The 25,162-nt window shown below is 45.9% G+C and overlaps 1 protein-coding gene across 1 annotated transcript in view; it reads right to left on the bottom strand.

The window, feature by feature from the left end:
* KDM2B (lysine demethylase 2B) overlaps nt 1-25,162 on the bottom strand; it is a 134,078-nt gene that overhangs the window by 89,828 nt on the left and 19,088 nt on the right. The window contains exons 5-6 of the mRNA XM_031948530.1: nt 14,050-14,228; nt 12,925-13,031 (exon numbers count right to left, since the gene is read on the bottom strand). Coding sequence (XP_031804390.1) covers nt 12,925-13,031; nt 14,050-14,228 — 286 coding nt within the window. The remainder of the gene's footprint in view (nt 1-12,924; nt 13,032-14,049; nt 14,229-25,162) is intronic.

Genomic DNA, 25,162 nt, shown 5'->3' with positions numbered 1-25,162 from the left:
TCCTTTTCCATGGTCTGGGGAAGGGGAGGGCTTGGGGTGAGGGGGAGTGGGCAGCAACCCCTTTGGACCGGACTTGGTCCAGAGGAAGGACGGGAAGGGAGGTGAAGCCCAAGAGAAGGCGGGAGGGGGGAGCTTTCTCTCTTTCCCTTCCTTTCTCCCCCTTCCCACCCCACATCCAGGTAAAGGAGCATTTGGCAGTATGCAAACGGCGTGCCCCCAGTCCCTCCACCCGATAGGCTGAAGGGAACCTTAACCATGTGTCTGCAGGAGGCTAGCAAATCACAGGGCCTTCCCGTACATCAGAGCCTGGCTGCCTAGCAACCCCATCGGAGGGGTGTAGGCAGTGCTGTCACCCAGACAGGCAGCAGGCATTGGCGCTGCCTTTTTAAAAGTCCTTTTCAGCTGGACAGCCTGGGCAGGGCCGTGGGCACCTTCTCTCGGGCACCGCTGGGCTATCTGCCCCTGTCCTGTCCCCCTCCAATCCAGCTCAGCCGGGCCCCACACTCTGAACTCGCTGCAGCTTCCATCTGAAGCTAACTCTTGCTTTTTCCAAAGACGGCAAAAAAAAGGGGAGGGGGCAGCATTTCCCAAGCTCTGAACCCACCACACCTCCTAGGACCAACTCAACTAGGCGACGTTTCAAAATATGAGTCCCTCCCATCCCCTTCCCCCTCGAATTATCTGGTCTCCCTTCTAAATCTTGGCTCCATTTCTACTGAGCATGAATCTTGGAAAAAAATCCTCAGAACCCCGTTTTGGGAGAGAGAACCCCGACCAGACTACTGTTACTCCACCCCCCTCCCAACTTGTTTTCCTTACTGAAATTGGGCTCAGGTGTCTACAGAGATGGCAGGGGAGGGAGCCAGTAAGGAAGTTCCCTCCCCTTCCAGGATGGACACTAGCCAAACTTTACCTCCCCCTGCACCCCCAGATACTTCTACTTCTAGAAAACTCCCGAGCACCCGGTTCTCCTAAGTCCGATCTCAATGCCCAACCCCGATGCTCCCCCTCCAGCTGGCCACCAACAACTCAGGCTTAAAGTCAGTTAGGGAAAGGAGGGATAAACTTCTCAACCACACTCCCCGGGAAGGGGGATTTCCCGCTGGAGGAGGAAGGAGGCCTGAGACAGCCCCATCCGCGCAGTCACCCACTCCAGTCCCAGGCACACTTGCAATGCTAGCGGAGGGCCGAGACCGATGGCCCTGGAGGCCCCCGGGGCCCCCTTAGAACCTCTCCCCTCCTCCCCCCCCCCTCCCAGCTGGACTTTCCAGCCGCTGTATCTCTCCAGGCTGCCAAGGACCGAGAGCAGCTTCAGTGGGAAGGAGGATGCAGGCTAGGGGGGTGCTGGGAAGGATGGCCCCTGCCATCTCTCCCGTCCTCCCCCCTCCCCTGGCTGCATGGCTCCGGTAAGCTACGCCTTTGCACTGACCTCTGCTGCTTCCTCTTCCAAAGCACACCGCAGTCACATGGGCCACGCACGGCTCTCTGCCACAGCCAACTAATCTTCCCCCCAGCCCAGCCTAGCCCTGGCCGGCCCCGGCCCGCGGCTCCTCCCGAGCCCACCCGTGGGCACGGAACGCACACATCCACACCGTCTGTCTGTCTGTCTGCCTCTAGCCAGGTCTCCCAGCTTCCAGATGGGCGGCCCTGCTCAGCTTGGGCTTTTCCAGGGCGGGAGATGGGGACTACAGTCCTCCTACAGTGGGGGAGGGGGGGGGGCTGAAAGACCCCCGTCCCTGCAGAAAAAAGCCCCCAAAGTAAGAAGCTCCAAAGTGGACGCCTAGAGGGGGTCTCTCTCTCTAAGAAGCCCTAATTGGCTGGGAGCTCGGAAGGTCGGGGCACCTGAGGGGATCAACTTTCCAGTCCTGGCTCAGGGTCCTCCCCCCGGAGGCAGGGAGCGCCGCGTCGGTCCCCGCCCCCTTCCCCCCAGCCCCGGGCGGCTTCACCCAGTCCTCCAACTTGAGAAAACTCCGCCCGCCCGCCTAGCTGGCGGTGGCGAGCACGGGTACTGTAGGCGTCCCCTCCAGCAGAGGTCCGAGCCCAGACCGAGCAGGGGTGACAGTGGGGAGGGCGCGCAGGCGCGCACGCACGCAGGACATCCGTCAGCCCCCCCAACACACACACACTCACGCGCGCGCAGCTCCTGCCCACACAAAGCCGGGACACAGACACACACCCGCGCGCACACTCGCACACACACACTGGCGCGCGCACTCACACCCCTAGAGCTGCACACAGAGGCGGGCTAACACACCCGCTCGCCGCCGCCGCCTCCTCCCCCTCCGGGGCACAAGCCGGAGACCAGCCCACCACACACATCCAGGCGCACACACAACACGCGCGCACACCCCCACGCAGGCAGACAGCGCTCGGGGGCGGGGGCCGGGGGCGCACCGAGCTCCGCGGCACCCTCCCCGGCCGCCCGGGCCGGCCCTGCCCGCGCCACGCCGCGCCGCTCCCTCGCTGGGGTTACCCCGGCCTCCTCGGCCCCGCGCACCCCAGCTGCCAGGCCCGGGTGGCCAGTGAGCCCAGGGGAGCCTGGCCTTCCGTCCCCGCTGGGCGGGCTTCCTTCCTTCCTCCCGGGAGCCGGGGGCTAGCTGGCCGAGCTCATCCACGCGCTGAAACTGAACACCAGCGCCCAACCAAGCCGAGCCGGAGCCCGGGCGGGCGGGCGGGCGGGCGGGTGGCTGGCTGCAAGGGGGGGACGCGGCGGCGGCGGCGGCGGCGGCGCCCAGCCCCAGCGAGCAGCAGGGGACGCCGCCGCCCACAGCTCGCCCGGCCTGGGAGGGGAGGGGAAGCGAGAGGGGAGGGCCACTTTCACTCTCCCAGACCCTCTCCCCCGGCTCCTTCCGACCAGAACCCCTCCCCCAGCCCGCGAACCCCAAGGGGTGAGCACTCAGGCCCGACGAGAGTCCCGGTGGCCCTCGGCAAAAGTCCATCCTTGTTCGACATGGCACGCGCTGCGGCGTCCCAGCCACTAAGTGGCACGCAAGGGGAAAGGGGGGATCGCGACTTAAGACACCCTTGGAAGGGGATCACGATCTGAGGAGGGAGCAGGACAGCCCTGGAAGGGGCTGAAGTAGAGAGAGAGAGCCTGGGGTCCCGAAGCCAGAGACCAACCTTGTTCAAAAATTCCAGGATCTAGGAAGCCGGGAGAGAGATGAGTGCTCATCTGGTCTCAGTACCCTCGTTTTAGAGAGGGAGACAAAAATGCTACTCTCCCCATCCCACGCCCCTCCTCCCCCCAAGTAACGGCCTGAGGAGGAGAGATTCGCACTCGTATTCTGAGCCTCCAAGTCCATCTCTGCCCATCTCTCCATTTGCTTATTCACTTCTAGGTGACCTTGGACAAAGGACCTCCTCTGTCACCCCGGCTTCAAAAGGAAAGACTCCCGGGGACTGTCTAAAAGTCCACACCAGCTCCAGTATTCTAGGAATCCTCCGGGATCGACCTGAATTTCCCCAGGGGAGAGGAGGGCCCTGGGGGGTTTAACAAACACTGAAAAGACGCTTCCAACTCAGAATCCACAACTCTTCATTTTCGCTGGATGGAGAGGGGAACTTGAAGGGGGGGGGGGGGAGCCCCAGTGTTGAGGGGAGAGATCAAGGCCAAAATGACACACATCCAACCTAGAATTCCTGACTTAGGGCAGAGCCCCCTTTCCACTCTACCACAAATGACCCCAGAACCACAATGAGTTCATTGGATACTAACCACCCCATATCATGACTTAAGAGAAACCAATCTAGACACCCTCCAAGATCTGGGTCCGAAATGGGGTCAGTGTGGACTGGCCACTGCCAAGCCCATCTTGAAATTATTATTAATTTTTTTTTTGAAGAAAAAAAAAGAGAGGCAGGAGAAAAAACCTATACAGTGGGGGAAAAAAGTTCCAACTAATTGATCTCTAAGGGTTCTAGGTTAAAAGTCTTAACAGCTTAAGAGAAGGCGGCAGATTTTTGCTCTGGAAATAAAAGTTCCCACAATCCTCTCTATCCAGTAAGCCACTTTCTGTGGCCTCATGTTCACGTTGCTGTGCCCCACAAATGGAAAAAGCTATAAACTTGGAAGTCAGAAAACACGGGTTTGAAAAAGCTCAAACAGAACACTGTGGAATGAAAATACCCAAACTTGGTCCGAGAGGGAAAAGCGGAGAAAAATGCACCTCCTTCCTCGCTTTACACAGGTGAGCGCCTATGGCAATGGAATAGGGATTACACCATCATTCCTTGGTGATGGACTGACTGATTTTTGTTGAAATGTTTTCTTTCTGTCTTTGTCTTAAGAGATGGCTCACTCCTCCCGGGATAGGTTCAGAAATAAAGATTGGTACAGAAATTAAAAAGCCAATAAAACGAAGGAAAAATGTGAATCGAGTCCTTAGACTACATGCACTCCCCACCTTTGATCTCTTCCACCTCTTAGAATCTTAAGATTCAACTCGGGAAGGTTTTTTTCTGACTCCATTTCATTAATAGATGAAGTGAGGATGGGGGGGCGGGGGGGGGAGGGAGAGGTCTCTATTCCTCTCTCCCATCTCAAATTATCACATTTATGCAAATACATTTATATTTCCTCCTAAGAAATTATGTAAAATATATCACAGTAGGGACTATTTTGTCTTTGTCTCCTAAATGCTAGCAGGATTGGATTCCTAGCTCTGTGATCTTGGAAAAGCCCCCTTTTCCCCTAAATCATCTGGTCTCCAACTTGTTGACCTCAGGACCTCCTTGACATTCTTAAAATTACTGGAGTCTCCACCACGGGTTATACCTATGAATATTTAACTGTATTGGAAGTTTCTTTGTATTACTATGAAAATAGTTTTGACCTTGCAGCCCACCCCCCTGAGGACTGCTGGTTTGGATGTTCCCAAAAGGGTTTTTCCGGGTTTATAGCCTATAACTCATTCTTTTCTCCCTAGCCCTGTGATTTTTAGACTCCCCACTTACTCAAACTTGAATTTCTAGGAACTCTCTATTTCAAAGGAAAGTGTCAGAAAGGGAGGATCATATAATTTAAAAAGGCCTCTGGGGACAGCTAGTGGATCCTCATTTTACAATGGGGGAAACTAAGGCCCAGAGAGGAGCCCCAACATCATAGTGGAGGGAAGTAGAAGAGGATTTGAACCCTGGTCCTCGAGGTGCTTTTCCACTATCAACATCCCTCCACAATACCCATCAACGGAGGTTTCTACTCAGCTTCCAATTCAAGAAACCCCAGAGAGTAAGGACTTAACCTGACCCCTGGGGGCGAAGAACAAGTCTTTCCTTGCATCCCCTGCAGCTTCTCCTCAGCAGCACTAAGAGGCAGAGGGACTAGCAGCTTTTCAGAATGGATTCGTTACCTAAATGGTACTTCCTCATTCCCACTGCCCATCCTCTGGTGGCCCCTTGGCTTGCCAGCTGGGAGAAAGAAGTCGACCCTCTTCGAGGCAAACAAAAGAAGTGGGTTCCGGTCCACGCTTCAAACTCCCCAGGTCTGTGACTCTCTACATATGACTGTTTCTTGAGGTCTCAATTCCCCCATCTGGAAAATGGGAATAAAAATGTCTGCCCTTTCTACTCCTACTGTTTGTTTAGTGAATGGAGGTGAAAGCACTCTGAAATTCACAAGACCTAGGAATCCAACCAGTTCTTTCTTGGGGAGAGGGAGTGTTAGTCTTGGGGGGCAAGGGCCTTTACCCCAGGAGCATAGAAGAAGGATTGGAAAGGACTTGAGAGATCACCTAGCCCAGCTCACGCATTTTACAGATAAGGAAAACTGAGGTCCCGGGATATGAGACCCAAGGTCACATAGCAGTAAATTTCATCCCTAAATCTCAGAAAACGTACTAGCTGTGTGACTGACCATGGGCAAAGTATTGAACCCCATTACCTCAACAATAAAAAACATTTTTTTGGAGGGGAGGAAGTAAGTGATTAAATGACTTGCCCAGAGGTAACCCAGACAGTGCCTGTCGGGCGTAGCAACCAGGTCTTTCTAACTGGTCCTTATGGTATACTATCCTCAATGCTACCTGGGATCATAGAGGCATGGTTGGGAATCAGTATGGAGGAGTGAATGGGTCCTTGGAGTTACAGTCCAAAACGCCCATGTTCAAACCTCAACTCAAGATACCTATGAAATACATAATTACAGGTAAATCACTGAACCTCAGTTTGCCCCTCTGTAAAATGGGGGTCGTTATACTGACACCCCAATCTCACATAGGGAAGAAGGCATCTTACATTCTAGCTATTATCCTCATTTTATAGATAGGGGTCTGGGTTGAAGCTGAATTCAAATCCAAGTTTCCCTTGACTCAAGTACAGCGCTTGGAGAGGGAAGCATTAGCACAGGGATAATTCACCTAATCCCAAGAGAGAAATGCCAGGTGCAACAGGTAAGCTCACCTGCAATTCCTGCTGCCCTGGCTCTCTTCAAGTCTCAGCTGAAAAGTCACCTCCAGAAGAGCCCCTAGTCCCAACCCTATGGGAATACTCCATTACCGAGGGGCTGAATACTGAATCTGGACATTTGCTAAAAATTGCACCCAACTTATCTCCTCCTGAGTAGGACATTGGACAAGTCACTTAACCAGTCACTGCCCCAGATAACTGGTAAGAGGCTATATGGGGCAGAAGAGGGGCTCAGCCTTATATGTATGGCTAGGCTCCCCTTACTTGGAGTTTCTCTCTATAAAGGAAATTACAGGTCTGGTTAAAAAAAATCACCTACTGTGCGCAAGCCACAGTGCGCATTATGCCAAATGCTGGCTTTTCCTGGGCATTTACATGACAGATAATTTCCCTGACACTTGTTAAGAAAAAAGAATATGCTGAAGCAGGGGGTATGTGGAGGTCTTCACAGTTCTTTTGTTCCCTCATTAAGCAGCAATGCTCCTTCAATTCCAATTACCCTCCCATAGCTTCCCCAAACACCTATGAAAAAGCAGTATGAAAATTTCCACACAAGAGAATACACAGTCCTAAAGATTCAGAGTTCAGGATCATTACATTTTTAAAACAGTTCATAAACCCTTGAATAATTTTATCAATTGGGCACAACCCAATAAAATGGAGAGTCTAAATATTCTTCTGCCCATTTTACAGATGAAGAAACTGAAGTTCCAAGCTGCTAAGTTACTTGCCCAATGACACACAGCTAAGAAGCAGCAAAACTAGGCATATAAATTGATAAAAGATTTGGCTCTCTTTCTACAAACAGCTAGCTAGAAACCTAAGAAATTGTCCAGTTAATATGTTATCCAGTTAATACATCCCCCTAATTTCATTCATTTCTACGACCACAGGACTTTCGCAGGAGAAGAAACTCCCCTAAGCAGGAATTCCTTGCTCCGGGGAAACCCCAGGTGCAGGGATCTCCGAGTCCCTCAGAGGCCCAACCGCCAAGCTCCCGGAACAGCCTAAAAGCTGGCATTTAGACAGAGCTTAAAAGCTTGCAATGAGCTTTACGCTGGGGTCTTCCTCAAACAGCCCTGGCAGGGGAAGGTGCTATTATATGATCCCCATTTTACAGACAAGGAAACTGAGGCAGAGGGAGCCTATTGGCAGGGTCCCATAGCTAGTGTCTGAGACCAAATTTGGGTTTTCTGACTCCAGGCCCGAGCAATTTCCAAGGCCTAAACCAGTCTTCTGTTCTTGTATGAAGGCCTGCAGTGAAAGGGGAACCTGAGGCTCCTCTCAGAGAGCAACATTAGTTTTAGAAAGAAATCCCAGCCCTGTGGGAGCCCTGGCACAATTGGGTCCTCTGTCTCAGCCCAGAAATCTTGCTCCTCCATCGAATCACTGAAGGCAGGGAACACCCTTCATAAGAAGTCACATCCATGTGACCTATGACCTTAGCTGAGCCCCATTAAGACCCTCCTGAAAAATGGGAGCTTGGATTGAATGGCCTAGGAGGGCTCTTCCAGTTAAGAGACCTTGACTCTAGAATCTGGATTTAAATTCCCCAAACCAAGCCAGCACCTTGTTTCTTAGTATGACCTGGGGCAATATTACTCAGCTCTCAGGGATTCCCTGCTCTTATCTGTCAGAGGAGGCTCTTCTAGCCATCTATCTTGGCTCCCATGACCTACCCAAGATGGCGCTCCACAGGATGGAAGGGGATTGGGCAGAATTTGGAATTTTTCCTTTTAGGGGCAGAGGGAATAAACAAAACCCTCCCACCATCTTTCTTGCAAATCATCCCAGCAGGAAGAAATAGCCCCAAGGCTTCAGAGGCTTCAGATGGTTCCAAGACCAGAAGCTACAAGAGGGAAAGCATCATTAAGAGGGGGGAATTCTGGTCAAGAGAAAAGTGGGTGTGAAGAATAGGATTTGGTCTCTACAGCTTCCTAGCTCTGGTACCCAGGGCAACCTCCCAGACTGCCTCAGTCTGCAGGTCTTTAAAATGGGAGGAATCTCTCCAGGGGCCAGATGGGAAGAAAGAGCATTGAAAACGTTAAAGCAGCCAGCAGAGAAATGGCTACAGTGCTTTGTTCCAATCATCCCAGACTAAGCATGGGCTCTTTGAGGTCATTCTTTAAAAAGATCAGAGGAAAAGCATTTGGGAAAATGTTTTAAAAGCAGCAATTTTCCAACTTGGTAACTGTTCAGAGGCAGAGCCCAGCCCACAGGAAGGTGAGATCTAGCAATATATTCTTGGGTCCCCAGGATGAAGAGCTGGGAAGGACCTGAGGACATAGAATGGCAGAACTGGAAGGGATCTTAGACCAAGGGATGTCAGACATGGAAGGGATCTTAGAACAGAGAGTGTCAGACATGGAAGGGATCTTAGAACAGAGAGTGTCAGATATGGAAGGGATCTTAGAACAGAAAGTGTTAGATATGGAAGGGATCTTAGAACAGAGAGTGTAAGACATGGAAAGGATCTTAGAACAGAGAGTATCTGATATGGAAGGGATCTTAGAACAGAGAGTGTCAGACATGGAAGGGATCTTAGACCAGGGGATGTCAGAACTGGAAGGGATCTTAGAACAGGAGGTATCAGAAATGGAAGGGGCAGGAGAACAAGGAATGTCAGAGGTGGGAGGAACTTTAGAACAGGGGATGTCAGAGCTGGAGGAATTTTAAAACAAAAGGCCTTAGTACAGACAATGTCCAAGATGGGGAGCGGGAAAGTTTTAGAACAAGGAATGTCAGAGCTGGGAGAGAACAAGGAGGGATCTCAAAACAGGGAATGTCAGGGTTGGAAAAGGCTTTAGAACAGAGAATGTCACAGCTAGGAGAAGCCTTAGAACAGGGAATATCAGAGCCAGAAGGGGCCTTAAGCCAAGTCATTAAGCATTTATTAAGGGTTCTCTGCAGTAAGGGATTGGAATAGAAAGAAAGGTAATAACCAATTTCTGCCCTGAAGGGGTCACATTCTAATGGGGGAAACCACATGCAAAGAACTCTATATAACCAAGCTGTATACAGAATAAAGTGGAGGCGATCTCAGAGGAGAGGACACTAGGAAAGCCCAAAACACAGAACTTCCAAGTTGGAAGGGTCCTTGTAACAGAGAACGGCAAAGCTGGGACACGAGAACAGAGAACGTCATACCTTGAAAGGCCCTTGGAACACAGAATGCCAGAAAGACAAACATAATGACAACAATCAAATTACTGACACTGAAAGATTTTGAAAATTCTGAAAGCCGTGACATGATTTCACCGGACAAACAGCGAAGGGAATCTTAATAAAAAGGCAGCGAGCTACGGATGTAAAATATGGCATACATCATCAAACAAGCACAGTGCATTAGTCTGTCTTACCTATACTTCTCTGCTAAAAAGGAGATCTCTAGTGGAGAGATGGACTTGAGAATTAAATTAAAAGTTGTCATTTTGAAAAGCATCCAAAAAGCTGATTTGGAATAAAAGGTTAGATGCCATCTGGGGGAGGGGGTGAGGGGAAAGAGGGAAAAAGTTGGAACAAAAGGATTTGCAACTGTCACTGCTGAAAAATTACCTAGGCATATAACCTGTAAATAAAAAGCTATAATAATAAAAAATAAATAAATAAAATGGAAAGAAAGAAAGAAAGAAAGAAAGAAAGAAAGAAAGAAAGAAAGAAAGAAAGAAAGAAAGAAAGAGAAAGAAAGAAAGAAAGAAAGAAAAGGTTAGAATGAGAAGGCAGTTTAGAACACAAAATGACAGAAGAGGGAAAGGGGTCTTAGAATTTCAGGACTAGGGTAGGCCTTGGAACACAAAGGATCATGGTTACCAAGGACTTCACCACTGGAAGACATCTTAGAACACAAAAGATCAAAGCTAGAAAAGCTGGAAAGCTACTGTAGAAAATAATGTCGATTACACAAGCAATCCTTAGAAGTGACAGATGTGGATTGGGAGGATCTGGGTATGAATCTCAGATCTACTTCCTGACCTGAATTTAATCACTGGCATTCACCTTTCTTGTAAAATGAAAGGACTGAATCAACTGACATCTCAGGTACCTAATAGTTCTTATTTTAGGATAAGAAGAGGAGGGAAGGAAAGAAATATTTATCAAGCTCCTACAATACTCCAGACATTACCTTAAAGTATTTTCAAACTATCTAATTTGATTCTCATAAAACTGGGGAAGCAGGTTGCTATTACCCTCATTTAACAGTTAAGGAAACTGAGGCAGACAGTAGCTAAATGATTTTTCCAGGAACACACACTTAGGAAGTATTTGAGGTTATATTTGCACTCGTCTTCCCGATCCCAGGCCCAGTCCTCTCTCCACTAGACCATCTAGTTGTCTTGAGAGTTCAAACTTGTTAAAAAAAGAGAGACAGAAACAGAGAGCCAGAGAGAGAGAAAGAGAGAAGCAGAGACAGAGAAAGAGAGACAGAGAGAGGGAGGGAAGAAGGGAGACAGAGAATATTTGTAAAGCACTCAATACAATGCCAAAGGCTTGCGATGGTGATGGTGATGATGAGGATGAGGTCAGAGCGATGAGATTTTGGGGACGTATTCTAAATTTCCTCATTTCATGAAAACAACTGAGGTCTGAAGAAATTACACCAAAATTCCCCTACCTTAGCTCCCTCTGCATGCTCTATGTGATCAAGTTGACTCTGGTCTCTCTGCTCGCTCCTTCCACCATCTAAGGGCCTGGTTTTCTGGGCTTCCTCCAAATCTCAGCTAAAATCCCACCTTCTGTAAGAGACTTTTCCCAATCCCCCTTAAAGCTGACGATTTCTCTTTATTATCACCTCCACCCATCCTGCTCATCTTGCATGTTGTTTTGCCAATTAAATTGTGAGCTCCTGGGGAGAGGAGACTGGAGGGTGTTTTTGATTTTATTTTCTTGGCCTTTCTTATTATCTCCAGTGCTTAACATAGTGCCCAGCACACGAATAAGACGGTCCTTGATCAACACATTATAATAACCAAGAAAAATGGAAAAAGTTTCAGGAAGATCTGAGTTCATATCCAGCCTCAGGTACTCACTGGGCAAAAAAATTCCTTCTCAATTCCTTCATCAGTAAAATGGGGATAACAATAGCACCTACCTTCCAGGACTGTTGGGAGAAGCAGATGGAACAGAATTTATAAAGGGCTTGGGGCAGTGCCTGGCACACAGCAAGTACTCCATAAATGCCAGTTGCTATCATTATTATTTATGAAAAAATCCCAAATAAATCCCCCAGAAGTCCAGTCTTCTTTATCTAGTTTGTTAAAAAAACATCAACTTTTTTTTTACCTGAGAGAACAAATGGACTGATTCCAAGGTGACAATTTTGTTTCTATCACAATCCGAGTACCCATAAGGCACTCCCCTGGTCACCAGCTGGAGCTGGGAAATCTATCTGCCCTACAGCACAATAGGCAAATTAGAAGAGAATGAACTTTGGAAGGATTGTGTGTAAACCTAATTCAACAAATTCTATTCCAGTGGTGAAACAAACAAGAGAGCGCTGTTCAGTGCTCTTCAAAGGAATCCCATTCTGAAACCTTTTCTGAGGAAAGTGAAGGTGGTTTTCTTTAAGTCAAGTGCTGGTCCTGCTAATTTTTCTTCCATGTGGATCGAGATTTGCCGGGTTTCCCTAATGTGGAGTATGAGTGTATATGGTGCCATTTGTGGAAAATGACTTAAATTCATTTCCTATTTAAAACTATACTTAGTTGGGAGCCGCGAGAAAAGGAAATGTCTGGTTGGAGGACACTGTCGGTCCCAGAATGGTCAGTGGGAGAAGTCTGGAATATCAAAGTCCTTTCCCATTGGTCTGACTTTGGGCTCCTGCTCTGGCCCAGAAGGAAGCCTTGGCTCTAATGGGGGAAAGAGAGAAAAGCCAATACAGTGGGAGCAAGGTCCACAGACTCGAGTCCTCCATGGTGGAACTCGCTTGAGAATATTCACTGTGCTCTGGGATTTAATGAGATACTTTAGTATTTTCTAAGTCAGTGGGGTTGAGAACTTCCATGTTATAACTGACAAGGAAAGGGGTTCTTCTACCCAATACAAAGATGGAAAAAGAGAGTCCAGGGAAAGACTAAGACCCTTACCTGGGCTGATGGTGTCATCCCTGTATCTCTCTAAGTATGCTCCCCAATTGGCACAGCTATTAAGTAGCTCGGGAAAGACTGGCTCCCAATACGGCAGGCTACCCGTTATGACCTACCACCTGTCACCAGGCTGTATGTACTCAGCTGTGGCAAGCTCCTCGAGGGCAAGAGCTGTCTTCCATTTTATTGTTGTATCCCTAGCACCTACAATGGTGAGTGTCATACAGCAGGTGCTTAATAATGACTACAATGATCTGCAGCCCTTTCTACACAAGACCGAGGTCCAAGGGTTTGGGGACTCTTGGGAGAATCCCCTCGAAGGCTGGACCCAAATAACAAGAAGCCCCTCTCCACTCCTCAGCCCTCCCTTTAAACTGGGAGTCTACACCCAGGCCCACACCGCCCCCCTGCCCTCTACCCCAACCCTGAATGGCCTTACTTCTTAACTTTGGGGTACTTCATCTCTGCAATGAGATTGGTAGACTCCGTCTGCTTCTCTTTCAGGTGCTGGGGCCACATGTTGTCTACCCAGTCCACCAAGTCGATCTGAAAGCCACATAACCACGCACCCGTCAGGGCGGCTGCCCCTGGCTTGGCTCGGCCTGGCCTGGAGGCCCCGTCCTTCCCTCTCCGCCAAGGCCAGAGATCTCTGAAAGCCGTGCTCCCATTCTCACCTCTGCTTCTTGGAATACCAAGCTTCGGCTACCGGCTCCTACAGGAAATCTTCCCTGATTGCCTTACCTGGTAAATCCTCCACAGGTCTACGCTCTCTGGCTATATTTTGAACCTTCCCACCACTCCCAACCCATCCTTCCGGGAGAACGTAAATATCTTTAGGAGCACCTGGCACACAGTAGGCACTTAATAAGTAATGGCTGGATTAGACTGGCTTAGTTAAATTAGATGGATGATATCGACTTGGATTGGGTTGAGTTGGTTTGAATTGGATTGGCTGGTTTAGCCTGGACTGGACTGAATTAATTTGGTTATACTGATTTAAATTGGACTGGGTTGGGCTGAACTGTGTCAAATCCAATCCAAAGGGTTCTATTGAGTTGGGTTGGGTTGAGTTGAATGCTGTGGACCTTGGGCTCCAAGGACGTCTGGAGAGATTCCTAAATATCTCACAGATTTTCTCTAAGCCCCCAGTCATCAGCCATCTCCAGAGCTGAACCAGCCCTTTTTATCCCCCGCAACAGCCCCTGTTCTGGCCAGGAGCTGGCCAAGGAGCCTTCTCCCTGGTGCCCTCTTCCTCTAGTCTCAATCACCACTTAAGCCAATGATACACCACAGGCAGCATGGAGCCACGAACGGAAGGAGCTTGGGACTTGAAGGATCTAGTATCCCCTGGGATAAGTACCTCACCTGGGTATTAGTTATTTCCTCTGGGAAAGGAGAGGAGGGGGATCGACTAAATGCTCTCTAAGGTCCCTTGCAACTCTACGTCCAGTACAATCTCAGCTTGTGACAAAGGCCATACTGATCCACACCAGCAGGGCCCAGGGCCAAGGAGGGAGGAGATGGGAGTCCCTGGGGAAGGAAGGGAGGGAAGGAGAGTCTTTACCACATTGGGCCGCTTGACCAGGTTCTCCAGCTTGGTGTGGCTGAACTCGAGGCTGATGACATTGTACAATTTCTCCCGTTGGTTTTCAGGCATCTCATAGTAGCGCACGAACTGGGACATACTCATCTCCGTGCCCTTCTGGCTGTTGACGTCCATCACATCCACCAGTCGCCGGCTCCCTGGCGGCAGAACCCACACATAGGCCCCCCAGCTGACTCAGGACTCAGAAAGCCGGGCTCCCCCAACCCCATCACATCCAACCAGCCAGCCAGCCAGCCACAGAGCTGTGAACAGGGGCTGTCTTTTGGGTTTTTCTGTCTTCCTAATACTAGCACAGTGCTCTGGCACATAGTCAGAGCTTTACAAATGGTTACTGACTACTATGAGGGGAGACCCACTGCCCCCCCACAAACTGACAAAGGAAGAGATGTGATCTGGGTTCTAGTAAAGCAGCATGACTGGAGTCAAAGGATCTTTGATGCTGACTGCTTACGGGGAATGAAATTACACAGTGGCTATGAAGTCAAGGAACCTGGGTTCAAATCCCACCTTTGACACTTAATACCTAAGGAGTGACTCTGAGCAAGTCATAATTTTATTGGGCACATTTTCATTATCTGTAAAATCAAAAGAATTACAATAGGTGGCCTCTGAGGCCCTTTACATGGTCCCGTGACTTTGAAAGTATAAATCTCCCCATCTAGCAAAGGGATGGTAGCAGTACTTTTCTAACCAGAGAAAATTAGAGAAATGTGAAAAATATCAGAACTCTGACCAATCACCAACCCTGACTGCAGAGGACTGAAGGCAATATATGTGTCCCTTCTTTCAACAGAGAGGTGAGGGGCTACAGGTACAGAATGAGGCATATATGGTTAGACATGACCAATATGTTGATTTGTTTTACTTGACTATATTTTGTTGCAAGGTTCAGATGATGGGATAGGAATCACTGGGATGTCCTATATCATATACGTTATATAACATAAATATATTTTTATTGTAAAATATCTAAAATTGTATTATACTTATAAGTTTGTCATTAGCATAGCATTTTATTTAAAAATTTGTAGGTGAGTTATTACCATTAAACTCTAGAATCTACCTGAATCAGAGAGACCCACCCACTTACACCCACTTCCACAATTGATAATCCAATCAGAGAGCAGTAGTGGAGTCTCTCCGTGGGTTAGAATGCTAGCTTTGTAGTGGAGAAGGCTAGAGTTCAAATGTTCCTTTGGGCACTTAAGCTGTGCGACTCTGGGAAGAATCATAACTCTGATACTTAGTTTCATCTGTAAAAATGAGTATGATAAGGACTGTAAGTTTTACCTCAACAATGAGTCTATATGTAAAGTATTTTGTGACTATTCTACAAGTGGGAATTAATTCAAGCTTAGTCTCCCAAAAGAGAGAAGGGAAACCTCACTTTCTGATTCTTTGCCAAAGTGAGAAACTATGTTGCAAAACATTACATATAAGACTTTTTCAATATGTTGGTTAGTTTTGATGGACTGGTTTTTCCTCTTTTCTTTTTCTTCTTTGTTACAAGTTGACTTTTTAGAAGGGGCAAGGATATATTGAGAAATGTAGGTGACATAAAAACCAAAGACATTAGTAAAAAATTTTTTTTTAAATTTCAGTTAATGTTATCATAAGGAACAAGAGAAGGCTAAACAATCTGCCTGATTGCTTGTTTACTGTTTGGTTGCCCTGGAGCCAAAAAAAAAAAAATTTTTTTTTTTCCTTTTTCTTTTGGAAGAAGAAATCCACCAGAGGGCATCACTGAACCAATTCTTGGCCTAGAGATCTCCAAATCCTCATCAAAAAATTGTCCGAGGGTGTTCCATTCACAAATCACTCTCATCTCATATCCTCAGCATTGTGCCCCTCCTCCCTTACCCCTTCTGGACTTCCTTCTTCTACTCAAAACCTATTTCACCTAGACTAGATCCAAGGGCAACAAGGGGACTAGTACCAGAGACCTTGAAGATTCCCTGCTGCCCAATTCCCTGGGCTCACTTTCCTCCCTTAACACCTCCGGTCTTTCTACTCACTTCTCTGGAAGTCAGAAATCAGGAAATAAGACCTGGCTTATGGACCTTACTGAGTCCTGTACCTTTGAATAAATTTCTTCTCTACTCAGCCACTTCATTTATCCTTATCTGTAAAATCACAGTAATAATCCCTTCCCTGGGTACCCCCCTCATAGGACACTGGTGAGAGGAGGTTGTCATAACTAGCTAAGATCTAACCTGACAAGAGCACTAGGAAGAAATAAGGGATGAAGTTATCTGGGAGACGCACTCAGTGACACTAAGAAAGTCACTCTATGTTTGTAGGCCTCGAGTTTCCTCATCTGTAAAATGGATATAATAACAGTACCTATGACCTAGGATTGCTACAAGGGTCAAATGAGACAACATTTATAAAGTGTTTAGAATAGTACTTGGCACATAGTAGGGACTATATAAATGTTAGCTTTTGGTTTTTTCCCCATTTGAAAATGTTAAAATGGCCTTCAGTGCCAGGCTCCCTCCTGCTTCTAGAGTGGCAGTAGCAGCAAGTACTGAGAATCACATGATGGTTAGGCTTTCACAAATCTCTAATTTGGTGACTGATGCTCTCGATAGAATTTCCTAGTCTAATGTCAAACATGCAAGGTACACTGCTAGAAGAATGGAACTAAATCAGATGAATTTTGACACTTTCTATAAATGAAAGTTGAACAAGGACAGAAGTGTCAGCTAACCAGAAGTATGATTAACAGATATTTCTCAGAGAAAACAAATAGATAAGCATTTTACTCTGTTGTCATTCACTTATTTTTCAAGAATCATGTCTGATTCTTTGTGACCCCATTTGGGAATTTCTTGACAAAAATACTGAAGTGGTTTGTTATTTTTTTCTCCAGTTCATTTTGCAGAAGAGGAAATTGAGGCAAAAAGTTATGTGTCTTTTCCAGAGTCACATCATTAGTATACTGGGCCATATTTGAACTCAGATCTTCCTGACTCCAAGTCCAGTACTCTGTCCACTCTACCACACAGGTGCCCAGTGTTATTCTGAAATTGACTCAATGGGCAAAGGAGAGGCTCATGGGATCGTCAGAGTTTAACACTGCCATTTAACTGCTATGATCTTAGACTAGTTACTTCTCCAAGAAGGGGAATCAGACATAAAAATCCCTGAGGTCCCTCTAAAGCCCTTGAGCAGCGGTTCTGTGATCCTATAAAGACATAGTACACTTGAGAAATAACATAAAAGATATTTCATCATCAAAACCTTGAGATTCAGTAATCTGACTCCTGACCAGATTACAAAGATGGATCAAAGACTGAAAAAAACACCATTCAGGCCCCAAGATCTTCACAGCCCCATTTTCTGTGGCTGCCAAAAACTACAGATAGAGTGGTTTTCCATGGTCTGGAGAATGGCTGAACAAACTGCAGAATGTGACTATAATGTCATATTATGGCACTAGAAAATTCAGAAAAACTTGGGAAGATTTATACAAGCTGATACAGAGCAAAGTAAGGCAACCAGATGAATAAAAAAAGACAGTAACTACTATGAATTATATATAGCAGAGCATGGAACTCACATAGAAAAAGTTTAGCATGCTGACTTAGAAAACTACAAATTAACATTATTCTAGGTTGTGCTGAATTTTTCTCTTCTCAGTCTTCATTCTCCTTGACTTCTCTGCAGCTGTTGACACTACTGAAAATCCTCTCCCTCCTTAGTACTCTTTTCTAAGTATTTGAGACATCTCTCTCCCTTGCCTTTCCTCCTCCTTATCTGAAGGACTCTTCTTCAAATATCACTCTCTGATCATAGATGTCCCATAGGGTTCTCTCCTGGGTCCTTTTCTCTTCTGCCTCTATACTGTTTGATTTGGTGATCTCATCAACTCGCGTGGATTTAATGAGCATCTCTATGCTGATGGTTTGAGAACCCACCTTTTATGCCTCAATCTCTCTGCTGATGTCCAGTTTTGTGTCTCCAGCTACAAACCCCTCAAATGGCATGTCCAGTTATTTCAACGTGTCCAAAGAACTGATTATATTTCTCCCTAAATCCTTCCCCTCTCCTACTTTTCGTTGACCAAAAAGAAAGTACCATCCTTTCCAGTTCCCCAGGCTCCTAACCTAGGAGTCATAGGAATCATCCCAGTCTCTTCACTCTCTCTCACCCTACCACATCCAAGCTGTTGCCATGGCCTGTTCACTTCTATAGCATCTTCTATCTGTTTTATTCTTATAACACCTCTTGCTGATTTCACCTCTGTGGCATCTCTTGTCTATTTCACCCTTTTAACATCTCGTGTTGATTTCACCTCTGTGGCATCGCTTGTCCATCCCACCCTTATAAGACCTGTTGCTGATTTCACCCTTACAACATCTTTTGTTGATTTCACCTCTGTAGCATCTCTTGTCCATTTCACCCTTATGCATGCTGGAATTCTACCTGCCTCCAGTCTCTTCCCATCCATCCAATTCATCCTTCATTTAGTCACTAGTGATTTTCCTAAAAATCAGATCTGATCATGTCACCGCCCTACTCAATAAACTCTAGTGGCTCCCTATCACCTCCAGGATCAAATATAAAAATCCTTTTTTTGGCATTCAAAGCCCTTTATAACCTGGTCTGCTCCCACTTTTTTCAATCTCCTTACACTTTACTCCCTAATGCAGAGGTTTTGATCTAGTGACATCAGCCTCCTGGCTGTTCCATGAATAAGATTCTGCATCTCTCAGCTCTAAGTATTCTCTCTCACCAACCCCCATGTCTGGAAGATTCTTCTTCTTTTACAATGACTATCTTCCTGGCTTTCTTGAAGTTTTAAATAACATCCCATCTCTAACAGCAAGTTTTTCCCAAACCTTTTTATTCCAATAACTTGATTATTTCCTATTTATGCTGTATATAACTTGCTTTAAACATGTCTGCATATGTTTAGACTGTAGACTCCTTGAGAATAATGACTATCTTTTGACTCTTTATGTATTCTCAGTATTTAACACAGTGCCTGGGACACAGTAAATGCTTAATATATTTCTGTCGATTCATTATTTTGTAAAATATTTCCCAATTACATTTAATTTGATGTTTCTGTCACTCAAGAGTTTCTGTGGCCTGCAAGTTTTACACCTCTCAAGTAAATGACTATTTTTGTTCAGTAATTTCTTGGCAGAGATCCTGGAGTGATTTGCCATTTCATTCCTCCAGATGAGGAAACTGAGGAAAATAAGATTAATAACTTATCCAGGTTCACACAGGAAGTGTCTAAAGCCAGATTTGAACTCAGGAAAAGGAGTCTGACTGATCGCAAAGTCTAGCACTCTCTGCATTATGGTGCCACCTAGCTGTAAAGGTTAGCAACACTGAAAAGGAATCCCAACTCCAAAAACTTGCAATGGCCAGCTTTAAGCCTAGAAAGCCAAAGATGAAATAGGTCTCCTTCTTGGTGAAGGGCCACAGGTGTGAAATGGTACATACATTGTCTGGCACGGCTGGGTTTGCCTGACTGTTTGTGAAGAGGGAGATTTCACCGATGGAGGTGATACAAAAATTACTATAATGAAGAAAAAAAGAGGCACCAATAAAACTCGTGCCCCAGAAAGGAAATATATGAATGCAAAAAGACTTGTGAGAAGAGTGCCTGGAATGAAGGATAACCTGAGAAGTGGTCAAGAAGTACCTTCCTCTATAGAGCAGAAGGGTAGGGGGCTACAGGGGCAGGATGGTATATATGCTATCACCAACATCATACTGAAAAAGACATTAAAAGTCACCTAGCCCAACCCCCTTGTTTTGCAGATGAAGAACGGGAGAATCAGAGAAATGAAGAGATTTGCTAACGATTCCAAGGTAATAAGCTTGCTGATAAATGTTCAATAACCAGCTTGGGGGGAGAAGGGGCACTGCATACACTTTTAAGTTTAATATGCATTATTAACATTTTCTCCATTGCTTTCTCAACTCTAAAGAATCCACACAACACGACTAAAGCCCCCAATGGGTAGCGTTTGTCAATTTCTGAGAAATGTATGCTCACACTGAAAAGGTTTGCTCTGGATCCAGTAAACCCCTGGAAAGCATAATTTGAACTCAAGTTCTTCTGACTTCCATCACCAGTGCTTTCCATCATTCCACACTGCCTCCCTATCCCAAATTGTGACTTCATTCATAGGTTTTTCTTAACTGTTTTTTTTGTACAAGGTACTGCCCCTCTGTTATATGAACATAGATGGGGAAGGGAACTGTGTACAAAAGCCTGATAAGATCTGACAAGAAACAGCTCCACAAATAAAGATGTTTGAAGAGAGTCACAGACTATCCTATGAAGCTGAGAGAAAAAGCAACCTACCATTAAGTGTCCTACAAGGATCTGTTGGAAGGCAGAACATCGAGGAAGCTGGAGATATCTGGAGGGCATTGTACATCAGTTCACTCATATATGATTTTTTTTCAGATTTTTTGAAGGTTATAACTGAGAAACTGTAAATCAAAGTACTATTTGGGGACTGTGGGATGAGGAAATAGGAGCTGTCAAAGTCACACCTGAAAGAGAAATCCTTTTTCATCTTAAATTAGAGATGGGCACTGCTTTGGAAAAACCTATGATGAAGACAGAAACAGGAGAAATAAATGAGTTCATGAGGAGTTAGGGCTAGAAGACAGAGAAGACTCAACCACAAGACATGCTTACAGATACTGAGCCGACTAACTGGAGCATGGTAGATTTTTGCTGGAATTTGTGCCTTTCAGGAGAGGTGACACTTTGCCGAGAGCTGATTGGATAGAAAAATACAATATTGCCCTTTCGAACTACTTACAGGCTGAGAAAAAGGAAACCTCTCAGAGATTTGCCTATATTGTCTCATTGTGCTTCCCCCTTCCCACCCCCACCCCCCCAAGCAACTGGGGTTATTTGTGACTTGCCCAGGGTCACACAGTTAGGAAGTATTAAGTGTCTGAGGCCAGATTTGAATTCAAGTCCTCCTTACTTCAGCGCGGTGCTCTACCAACTGAACCACCTAGCTCCCCCTCTTTTTCTGCTTTCTTTAAGAGAGAGGCTATTATGATAGATATAACAGTGGAGCAGAAATCAGGAAGATCTGAGCTCAAATCCAGCATTAGACACTCAGGTGTGTGATTCTGAGCAAGTCCCTTAAAATGTTTCTCTAAATTCTCTCATCCATTGGAAAAAAAAAAGATAATAGCAACTTTCTCAAGATGAAATAATGTTTAAAAAGCACTTTGAAAACCTTAAAGTGCTATGTAAATGCTAGTTGTTATTGTTGTCATTATTGTTATTTTTATATGGGACCAAAAAAAGCAACAGAGGGAGAAAGTTTGACATCTGAACTGCTGTGAATTATGCAGACTGAAGAAAGGATGTGGCTTCGCTGACGGCTGACAGGAGAAAACACAATTTTCTGCTATTGGACGCTAAGAAAGGCAGCCTGACTCTATCACAATTCTCAGAGGCCCAGAGAAGATCCGAGGGGCTCAACAGTTCTCAGGCTCAATAAAATTGCTTGTCATGAAAGCACACAACAATTTCACAGGCCCCTGCCGAGGGTGGCTAGGTGCTAAAAAGAGCCTGACCCTGTTTCAGCAGCCCAAGAATAACAGAGAAACACAGCCTCTCCCAACAGGTGACACACAGTTCAGACTATTCTCTAAAGAGAGCAACAATCTCAAGGCCTCTTGTCCAAAATCATAAGTCTCCTGAGACGTGAAGGTTTTCCCACTTGTGGGTTTCACATGAAGGTTTAAGTGTGTGCCTGCTGTCCCTCGTGGACGCTGCAACATTGGTGGGAGAGTCTGCCTCACAAGTGGATTACGGTTAGACTTGTGTTTTGGTTATTCCTGTACTTGCCTCCCGCCGAGTAAATGTGATGATATGATATTCCTGATTTATAGTCAATAGAAGAGGATATGTCATGATTATTCTTTTTCTTGTTTTTTTATTAAGTAAACGTTCTGGTTATTGTTTTTCCACTCTCATTTGGAAAATGTTTCTTGTTTGTGTCAATTTTGTTATCGTGATGGATTATATATATAAATGGTAAACATATGCTTGGAAGTTCAGGGGCGACAGTGACAAGTAGGAGGAGGGCACTTCATCCCCTCCTCCACCCAGGGTTACTCCTAGGACTTTTGACACAGTTTGAGGTACAGCAACACCTTTACCTGCTCACTGGGTACATAAAGGTGGGGTAAACAAACTAGCCCCAGCTCAGGCAGAGAGACAGAGACAGAGAGACACACACAAAGAGAGACAGAGAAAATGACATAAATACAAAGACAAAAACAGAGAGATTCTTAGAGACAGAGAAAAATTCACACACACACATACACACACAGACAAAAAGAGACAGACAGAAAGTGACAGACAGAAACAAGAGATACATAGAAAGACACATAGAGACAGAGAGACAGCAACAGAGAAAGTGACATAGAAAGACACAGCTTCATAGACACAGAAAAAGACACTGAGAGACAGAAATACAGAGACAGAGACACAGAGAAGTGACATAGAGATTCATAAAGACAAAGAAAGAGACAAGGAAAGTGACATAGAAAGACACAGCTTCATAGACACAGAAAAAGACACTGAGAGACAGAAATACAGAGACAGAGACACAGAGAAGTGACATAGAGATTCATAAAGACAAAGAAAGAGACAAAGAGAAACAGAAAGAGACATAGAGACAGAAAGTGACAGACAGAAACAAGACACAGAGAAAGACAAAGAGACAGAATTAAACAGAAAGAGACAATCAGAAATGAGATACATAGAGAGAAAGAGACACAAAAAGACAGAGACAGAGAGACAGTGACAGAAAAAGTGACAGAGACAGAGATTCAGAGACAGAGAAAGAGACACAGAGAGAGAGAGACAGGCACAGAGAAAGTGACATAGAAAGACAAAGAGATTCATAAAGACAAAGAAAGAGACACACAGAGAGACAAAGACAGACAGAAAGACACAAAATGTCACAGACAGATACAGAGAGAGACACTGGGGAGAGTTGTAAATTGGTGCCATGCCTTTTCTGTACTTCATTCTAAGGGAGGGCTCAAGGGTTGGGAGTGAAGATTAATTTCTGGAAAGATAAAATGAGGGAAAGGGAAAAAAGACTTAAAACTCTAAGATTTCTTCCATGTGCAAATCTCCAATCCTACGTCCTAACAAACCTTATTTTCAAATAACAAAAAAGGCTAACACTGACAGAGCAGCCACTCTGGGCCAGGCACTGTGCTGAGCACTTTACAATTATTTCCCCTTAGTAAGTGTCTTCTCCCCATCTTCCCCGCAGCTTCCCTGCCCCCCAATTCTGACTCTCCAAGGGTCGCCAAGCTGCTCAATTAAGCGAGAATCACCAGAAAGACCCTGTCCTGGGCCCGGACTCCACACTCTCTCGGAGGGATCTCTTGAGGGATCAATAAGCACCTCCACACAGGTGATTTTAGCTCCAGACCCAACCCGCCTCAAGAAACACTAGCAGATACTCCCAACTCCTTGGAGATTCCACATCCACTCCCCAGCTCCGCGTGTAAAAGGAAAACAGATGATGGAATTCCTTCCCCAAACTGTCCCTCTTCCCGACTTTCCAGGTCAACCCCATCCTTGCGGCCAGCCTCGGGGACATAATGGAAAGAAGGCTAGCTTTGGGGCCAGAGGGCCCTTGGTGAAAATCTTGCCTCTGAAAGACGTTTGGGACAAACCATTTACCCCAAAGGTAACTGGTACCACAGTCCATGGAATACTGGTCCTGAATCAGGAAGATCTGAATTCAAATTTAGTCTTAAGACACTTACCAGTAGTGTGATTTTGGGCAAGTCACTTAACCTATTTGCCTCTGTTGGCTTAACTATAAAATAGTGGTTTACCGGCAACCTTGCATGGTTGCTGTGAGGATTAAATAAGATAATAATAGGAAAGCATTTAGCTATTATTATTATTACTTAAGGTTTCTCAGCCTCAGTTTCCCCATCTGGAAAATAGGGATAATAACAGGACCTACTCTGCATGGTTGTTGTGAGGATTAAATGACATAATAGTAGTGTTTAGCCACAGTAAATATGACAAATATTAGCTATTATTGCTTTTTAAGCTTTCTCAGCCTCAGTTTTCTCCTCTGGAAAATAGGAACAATAACAGCACCTACCTTGCATGGTTGTTGAAAGGAAAGTGTACAAAGGATACACTTATGAGATAAATGTAAAGCCTTTAATTATAATAAGTTCTATATTTTATTGCTGTCCATTCATTTCAATCATGTCTCACTCTTCGTGACCCCCTTTGGGATTTTCTTGGCAGAAACACTGGCGTGGTTTACCATTTCTCCAGCTCATTTTACAAATGAGGAAACTGAGGCAAGAGAGTGAAGTGACATGTCCAAGGTCACACAGCTAGTAAGTTCCTGAGGCTGGATTTGAACTGGATCTGAATGAGTGAGTCTCCTGACTTCAGGCCTAGCATTTTGTGCACTATCATATCACCTAGTTGTCCAAGCCTACAAACATATTAGCTATTATTATTTAACTTCTCAGCCTTGGTTTTCTCATCTGGAAAATGGGAATAATGATAGCAATACTTCCCAGAATTGCTGTGAGGATCAAGTGAGGCAACATGTACACTGTGCTTTGTAAACTTTAAATTTATACAGGAATAAATGGCTATTCTTATTCTTATTCCACTCACCCTGTATCCTAACCTCAGTGAAAGTTTCTCTCACTATTCTCATCAAATCTTTCTGTCCCTTTCCATGGAGGACATATCTGATATCCTTCTGCGTCTTCCTGCCTCATCAGTCCCTCAATTTACATTAATCTGGGACCAAATGTCATACTACCGTAAGTACCACACAGGTCCTGGAGTGACACAGTAAATGACCCTCATCGTTACCCACGCGCCACATCCTCATCCTAGCATTTCTCCACCTTGTGCCCATCTGGCCCAGCCCAGTCCAGGAGGAAGGTCAAGCTGTGACCTCTCAGCCCTGATTTGCACCTAGGCCTGGGGCTGGGGCCGGGCCAAAGCTGGCTTCCGGACCTTTCCTGCTGCTCAGTGCCAGGCTCACTTACCCCCCAG

Source organism: Sarcophilus harrisii, chromosome 1, assembly GCF_902635505.1.
Source record: "Sarcophilus harrisii chromosome 1, mSarHar1.11, whole genome shotgun sequence".
In the NCBI taxonomy this organism is placed as follows: Eukaryota; Metazoa; Chordata; class Mammalia; order Dasyuromorphia; family Dasyuridae; genus Sarcophilus; species Sarcophilus harrisii.
The sequence above is the reverse complement of the archived record's forward strand: the minus strand, read 5'-3'. Positions and strand labels throughout refer to the sequence as shown.